Here is an 8,064-nt window from a genome sequence, read left to right as displayed (position 1 = left end):
CCTGGACAACACCCTGTCGTTCTCCACTAACATCAAGGTGGTGACCCGATCCTGTAGGTTCATGCTCTACAACATTCGCAGAGTACGACCCTGCCTCACACAGGAAGCGGCGCAGGTCCTAATCCAGGCACTTGTCATCTCCCGTCTGGATTACTGCAACTCGCTGTTGGCTGGGCTCCCTGCCTGTGCCATTAAACCCCTACAACTCATCCAGAACGCCGCAGCCCGTCTGGTGTTCAACCTTCCCAAGTTCTCTCACGTCACCCCGCTCCTCCGCTCTCTCCACTGGCTTCCAGTTGAAGCTCGCATCCGCTACAAGACCATGGTGCTTGCCTACGGAGCTGTGAGGGGAACGGCACCTCCGTACCTTCAGGCTCTGATCAGGCCCTACACCCAAACAAGGGCACTGCGTTCATCCTCCTCTGGCCTGCTCGCCTCCCTACCTCTGAGGAAGCACAGTTCCCGCTCAGCCCAGTCAAAACTGTTCGCTGCTCTGGCACCCCAATGGTGGAACAAGCTCCCTCATGACGCCAGGACAGCGGAGTCAATCACCACCTTCCGGAGACACCTGAAACCCCACCTCTTTAAGGAATACCTAGGATAGGATAAAGTAATCCTTCCAACCCCCCCCCCCCCCCCCCCCCCCCTTAAAAGATTTAGATGCACTATTGTAAAGTGGTTGTTCCACTGGATATCATAAGGTGAATGCACCAATTTGTAAGTCGCTCTGGATAAGAGCGTCTGCTAAATGACTTAAATGTAAATGTTAAATGTAAACGTGACAGAGGAAAGAAAGGTCAACTAACAATGCAATGGAATGAAACAAAATGGAAGGAACTAACACTAACGTGACAGTTATAAATGGAAGGAAACTAACACTAAAGATACAGTTATAAATGTGAGGAAACTAACACTAAAGAGACAGTTATAAATGTGAGGAAACTAACACTAAAGAGACAGTTATAAATGTGAGGAAACTAACACTAAAGAGACAGTTATAAATGTGAGGAAACTAACACTAAAGAGACAGTTATAAATGTGAGGAAACTAACACTAAAGAGACAGTTATAAATGGAAGGAAACTAACACTAAAGAAACAGTTATAAATGTGAGGAAACTAACACTAAAGAGACAGTTATAAATGTGAGGAAACTAACACTAAAGTGACAGTTATAAATGGAAGGAAACTAACACTAAAGATACAGTTATAAATGTGAGGAAACTAACACTAAAGAGACAGTTATAAATGTTAGGAAACTAACACTAAAGAGACAGTTATAAATGGAAGGAAACTAACACTAAAGATACAGTTATAAATGTGAGGAAACTAACACTAAAGAGACAGTTATAAATGGAAGGAAACTAACACTAAAGAGACAGTTATAAATGTGAGGAAACTAACACTAACGTGACAGTTATAAATGTGAGGAAACTAACACTACAGTGACAGTTATAAATGGAAGGAAACTAACACTAAAGAGACAGTTATAAATGTGAGGAAACTAACACTAAAGAGACAGTTATAAATGTGAGGAAACTAACACTAAAGAGACAGTTATAAATGGAAGGAAACTAACACTAAAGAGACAGTTATAAATGTGAGGAAACTAACACTAAAGAGACAGTTATAAATGTGAGGAAACTAACACTAAAGAGACAGTTATAAATGTGAGGAAACTAACACTAAAGAGACAGTTATAAATGTGAGGAAACTAACACTAAAGAGACAGTTATAAATGGAAGGAAACTAACACTAAAGAGACAGTTATAAATGTGAGGAAACTAACACTAACGTGACAGTTATAAATGTGAGGAAACTAACACTACAGTGACAGTTATAAATGGAAGGAAACTAACACTAAAGAGACAGTTATAAATGTGAGGAAACTAACACTAAAGAGACAGTTATAAATGTGAGGAAACTAACACTAAAGAGACAGTTATAAATGGAAGGAAACTAACACTAAAGAGACAGTTGTAAATGTGAGGAAACTAACACTAACGTGACAGTTATAAATGTGAGGAAACTAACATTACAGTGACAGTTATAAATGGAAGGAAACTAACACTAAAGAGACAGTTATAAATGTGAGGAAACTAACACTAAAGAGACAGTTATAAATGTGAGGAAACTAACACTAAAGAGACAGTTATAAATGGAAGGAAACTAACACTAAAGAGACAGTTATAAATGGAAGGAAACTAACACTAAAGAGACAGTTATAAATGTATGTGGGTTTAACTGACGGTAGCTACCGATAGTGGCTAATATTTAACATGATACAAAAATAATGAATATAGTGAAAAGTCTGGGCACATAATTACAACATTCTAGAAATCATAAATCAACTTGGTAGGTTTGGCGCTGTACTGTCATTTGTGCATGGTTACAGAAGCCTACAGCTTGGCTCTCCACATTTCATCCCTGCAAGTTATAAGGCCAGCATTTCATAAACTTCACTGTGGAAAAGGTGAAATGTTGAAATGCTTGTTTGCTGCCGTATGACTGGTTATATTATATTATTACAATCCCCTTATCCCAACAGATTACTCATTTACCTAGCTCTTATCAATAGCTCTTATCAACAGCTCTTATCAATATGCAAATGACAGTCATGGAGAATGGTGTTATTTCTATCAGGAAAACAAAATAGATTCTGTCCCACTTGGAACCAACAGGTTTCTGGACCTTATTCATTGTTTCATCGCTCGTAAAGTTGGTGGAATAAAGTCAAGGTCAGAATACGATTTATCTATCGACACACCTCATGCTTAAAGTCAAGGTCAGAATACGCATAGAAAGATAAGTACATAAAAAGGTAATTACGTTCCTTTTACACGTGCTTAACTCGGGTCGGAATTCTCCCTAAATGTATAGGCCTGGGATTGACTGAATAGGCCTGGGATTGACTGAATAGGCCTGAGATTGACTGAATAGGCCTGGGATTGACTGAAAAGGCCTGGGATTGACTGAATAGGCCTGGGATTGACTGAACAGGCCTGGGATTGAGAAATAGGCCTGGGATTGACTAAATAGGCCTGGGATTGACTGAATCGGCCTGGGATTGAGTGACTAGGCCTTGGATTGACTGAATAGGCCTGGGATTGACTGAATAAGCCTGGGATTTACTGAATAGGCCTGGGATTGAGTGAATAGGCCTGGGATTGAGTGAATAGGCCTGGGATTGAGTGAATAGGCCTGGGATTGACTGAATAGGCCTATGATTGAACAAGTTAAAAAAACACCCTTATCCTCCTATTTGTCCCAGCAGTGTAAAGGGGCATGGTGATCATTAGTCATAATAACAACCACATTCACTTTTTAAAACATTAACTATTCAGCACTGTTCAACATTAAGTATTTAAATGCAGCCGCTCCGCAACAGTAGTTGTCATATCAGAAGTAAGGAGGAGAGGGAATGGATGGATCCAGTTCGAGTGGTGGTGGGTGTGGAAGAATGCAGTGAGTGGTGGTGGGTGTGGAAGAATGCAGTGAGTGGTGGTGGGTGTGGAAGAATGCAGTGAGTGGTGGTGGGTGTGGAAGAATGCAGTGAGGGGTGGTGGGTGTGGAAGAATGCAGTGAGTGGTGGTGGGTGTGGAAGAATGCAGTGAGGGGTGGTGGGTGTGGAAGAATGCAGTGAGTGGTGGTGGGTGTGGATGAATGCAGTGAGTGGTGGTGGGTGTGGAAGAATACAGTGAGTGGTGGTGGGTGTGGAAGAATGCAGTGAGGGGTGGTGGGTGTGGAAGAATGCAGTGAGTGGTGGTGGGTGTGGAAGAATCCAGTGAGTGGTGGTGGGTGTGGAAGAATGCAGTGAGTGGTGGTGGGTGTGGAAGAATGCAGTGAGTGGTGGTGGGTGTGGAAGAATGCAGTGAGGGGTGGTGGGTGTGGAAGAATGCAGTGAGTGGTGGTGGGTGTGGAAGAATGCAGTGAGTGGTGGTGGGTGTGGAAGAATGCAGTGAGGGGTGGTGGGTGTGGAAGAATGCAGTGAGGAGTGGTGGGTGTGGAAGAATGCAGTGAGTGGTGGTGGGTGTGGAAGAATGCAGTGAGTGGTGGTGGGTGTGGAAGAATGCAGTGAGGGGTGGTAGGTGTTGAAGAATGCAGTGAGGGGTGGTGGGTGTGGAAGAATGCAGTGAGTGGTGGTGGGTGTGGAAGAATGCAGTGAGGGGTGGTGGGTGTGGAAGAATGCAGTGAGGAGTGGTGGGTGTGGAAGAATGCAGTGAGGGGTGGTGGGTGTGGAAGAATGCAGTGAGTGGTGGTGGGTGTGGAAGAATGCAGTGAGTGGTGGTGGGTGTGGAAGAATGCAGTGAGTGGTGGTGGGTGTGGAAGAATGTAGTGAGTGGTGGTGGGTGTGGAAGAATGCAGTGAGTGGTGGTGGGTGTTGAAGAATGCAGTGTGTGTGAGAGAGTGCGGTTCAGTCAGAGGGACTCTCTATTCTCTACTCTTGGCTTGTTGTGAATGAGGTTGGGACGGGGAAGGGGGGTTGCCAGTCTGTCCGTCTGTCTGTCAGGCCCGTTGGGCACCCAAGGACAATGGGCAGCAGTGAGTCCAGCGAATGTCTGGATGGCTCTCTGCTCTTAATGTCCCCCGTGGCAGGATGGCTGGGGATGGCTGACTGGCTGGATAGCTGGATGAGGCTCCACACTGAGTCATGTCCCAGCCCCACACCATAACAACCCCACTACTAGTTGACCAGAGAAATGGATGAACTGCTGTGTTCTGAACCCATTATGGAGAGAGAGAGAGAGAGAGAGAGAGAGAGAGAGAGAGAGAGAGAGAGAGAGAGAGAGAGAGAGAGAGAGAGAGAGAGAGAGAGAGAGAGAGAGAGAGAGAGAGAGAGAGAGAGGATTACATCTGCAGCCCTCATTTGCTTGTTTGCCTGTTCCCTCCCAGAGCCTCTATATACATACAGTCTCTCCCAGTCTTATCATGCATTCGGTAAATGAACTAACATATAGGCTGAATTGAGTTTTAATTGAATTTAGGTACATCTTCATAATGGCTGACAATCAATACACAAGTTATTTACATTAGTCATTATTATGAAATATTACAATTGGAATTTACAGGAACTTTGTAGAAAATATGCCTGATGCGTCGTGGTAACGTTGTTGATTCACCTCGGGTTGATTCCTGTCACAGTCATTTCTGGAGAGAAAAAAATGGTTTTGAGCCATGCATAAAAAGACTAATGGTTTATTAGTGTCTGGTAGTTGGTAGTGGTAGAGCTTCAGTTTCCTTGCTGCCAAGTAGCTGCTTTTAAAAGTAGAAAGAAATGGGAAAAAATAAGAAATATAAACAAAGAAAAAACTCCAAGTACAAAGTAAAGTGTCAGGAAAAATTATATATTTTTTTTTTCCTTCGATGAATTTAAGATTTTTTATTTTTATAATCCGGCCACGGTACATTTTACCTGTTAGTTAGACTGCAAAAAACAACAACAGACCCATTTAAATATATAATTCATTCATAATATTTATACATCTGGCTTTTCATGAATATTTAGTTTATAAAAATGGACCATGTCCTTTATAACATGATTTTTAAAACATTATATCTACAATTCATCAAAACATAAAACCTAATCACAATGGAACATGTCAAAGTTCTAGAACCAATAAACTCTATTGATATGATTGTGGATTACTAGATTTATGCAGCAACTTTCATTGCAATGAAAGATGGGTTTAGCTCTCTTGATATCCATCAGCAATGTAAATAAGAACCCCCCTGGGTAATAAATAAATAAAGCCATTCTCTCCCCTTGATGCCACCCACACTGGCAATGCAGAGGCAAGGGTTATACAGTACTGTCTCTCTCTTTAAACCAGGGCAGTTTGATGTGATGGACTACTAGATTCTGTCAGTACAACAAAGTCAGATCAAAAAACACTTGGCAGGTTAGAGCTTCAAGATCCACGGTCGTACCACACTTTTACATATGAAACCTTCATGGGAACTTCAATGGCCAGAATGGATGATGGGTCATAATCTCTAGGTTAAAGGTCATGAACCCACAAATTGGCAGGACAGAAACGGCAACACTGAAGACCCATTGGAATGTCCATAGAGAAGAGTGCCCCCTATTGACCATCTGCGGTACTATCACTTACAGTAGCCCATTGTTGTTGGTCCCCAATTGAACCCCAAGCTCAGCCTAAGCTACAGTAGGGGGGTGAAAAGAATTCTGCAGACACTGTTTGCTACACAGAAGAAAAAACCTCAACTAGTTAAAAACTGAAATGCTTTGTGCTCCATCGATAAAGATGGAGATGCAGCAGAAATGAAATAGAAGCATGCTTTTTAAAGAATGTTTTTGTATTACAATAACTACAGGAATATAGTTTAATCAAGGATGAACCCCTTTAAAACCCTCGAGAAAAGCTTTCCTGGATGCAGATAGCTTGGCTATGAACGAAATACATAGACTAAAACTAAACAAATCCTTAAAGTATATGCAAACACAAGCATAAATATTTGATCCACAGAGAGTTAAGCTACGAATGACAAATATTAGAGTGATAAATGGACATTTCTTCAGGAACAGGCACCATGTCTGTCTTGTCTTTTTAAAATCTCTCCTCTCCTCTGTTGAAGTGTCAGTCAGTCATTAGAGGTTATTCCCAGATCAGAAAAGAGTCACGGCAGATAGAAGCAGACTGTAGAAGAAGTGTCCGGGTTTAGAGCTCCTTCCTTCCAAAACCATTTTCCTTACATTTCTTTAAAATGAATCAGCAAAATAATAGGTGTGCTGTTTCTCTCTCTCTCTCTCTCTCTCTCTCTCTCTCTTTCTCTCTCTCTCTCTCATCCATGATATCCCTCCATTCATCTCTCCTTAGTGAGCGTAGTAGAGCCAGTAGATCACGTTAAAGAAGGAGAACACGGTAGGGAAGATCATCCTGGACCACTTGTCGATAGAGTTCACATCAGCCAGGTCAGGGATGTTGACCTTGAGCTGCGAGGCCCGTCTCCGTAGGCGGGACTTCTTCTGGGTGGCGTGGCGCTCCAGGGCGCTGTGGGGTCCGCCGCCGTAGTTCTGGCGGGCCATGGCGGCCCTACGGTACTGCAGCGTGGAGCTGTCGTAGGCCAGCATGGTGTTGCGGGGGTCACCCAGACCCCCAGGGCCCAGGGACCTGGACAGCTCAGGAGGAACACCCCCCATCTCGTTCTTCATCTCCAGGGAACCAAACAGGATGTTGTCATCAGTCAGGGAGGTGGTCATCTGTGATAGGAGGAGGGGGGAGGAAGAGGAGGGGCCGTGAGAGGAAGTGAATGTAGGCAAGGTTCATACGTCATCTATACATCATCATAATCTATCCTTACTTTAAATATTTAAAAGATGTCTATATTTACGGATAGATAAAATGAGGCATGGTTCATAGGTCATCTTATTCTTAAATAATCTACGATCACTTAAAATACTTAAAACGTGTCTATCTTTACGGTTAATTAAAAGGCACTATTTGTGTGTGTTTTATGAAGAATGTGTTTTTCTCTTAGTTAATAATTGAGGGGATCATCACGTACAGTATTGTTCTGTGGTAGTACTAATGGGACACATTTCATTTACAGCAGCAATGTAGAGCATAGTGTATTTACCATAAAATGTCACATTTAATTATAGATTCTATTTATATAAATCAATAGCTAGTCATTACACATAAGTATATGTTGACAATCCTGTGAAGATCCAATAGATATATAAATATATATAAATAAATATATAGATATAAATAAATATCTATATATATATATAAATATATATATATATATAAATACATATATATATATATATATGTGTGTGTGTGTGTGTGTATATACATATGTGTGTGTGTATATATATATACACAGTACTAGTCAAAAGTTTGGACACACCTGCTCATTCATGAGTTTTTGTTTATTTTTACTATTCTCTACATACTATTCTCTACATCAAAACTATGAAATAACACATTTGGAATCAAGTAGTAACCAAAAAAGTGTTAAAGAAATCAAAATGTATTTTATATTTGAGATTCTTCAAAGTAGCCACCCTTTGCCTTGATGACAGCTTTGCACACTCTTTG

The 8,064-nt window shown here is 41.7% G+C and overlaps 1 protein-coding gene across 2 annotated transcripts in view; it reads right to left on the bottom strand.

The window, feature by feature from the left end:
• Positions 1 to 4,953: 4,953 nt before the first annotated feature.
• gabrb2a (gamma-aminobutyric acid type A receptor subunit beta2a) overlaps positions 4,954 to 8,064 on the bottom strand; it is a 193,196-nt gene continuing 190,085 nt past the window's right edge. For both annotated transcript variants that reach the window (XM_045724207.2, XM_045724206.2), the window contains one exon: positions 4,954 to 7,220. In XM_045724207.2, coding sequence (XP_045580163.1) covers positions 6,834 to 7,220 — 387 coding nt within the window. In that variant the 3' untranslated portion in view covers positions 4,954 to 6,833. The remainder of the gene's footprint in view (positions 7,221 to 8,064) is intronic.

The sequence above is a fragment of the Salmo salar genome, chromosome 09 (assembly GCF_965601325.2).
Source record: "Salmo salar chromosome 09, fSalSal1, whole genome shotgun sequence".
Taxonomy (NCBI): Eukaryota; Metazoa; Chordata; class Actinopteri; order Salmoniformes; family Salmonidae; genus Salmo; species Salmo salar.
Note: the sequence above shows the minus strand (reverse complement) of the source record. Positions and strands in the feature narration are given on the sequence as shown.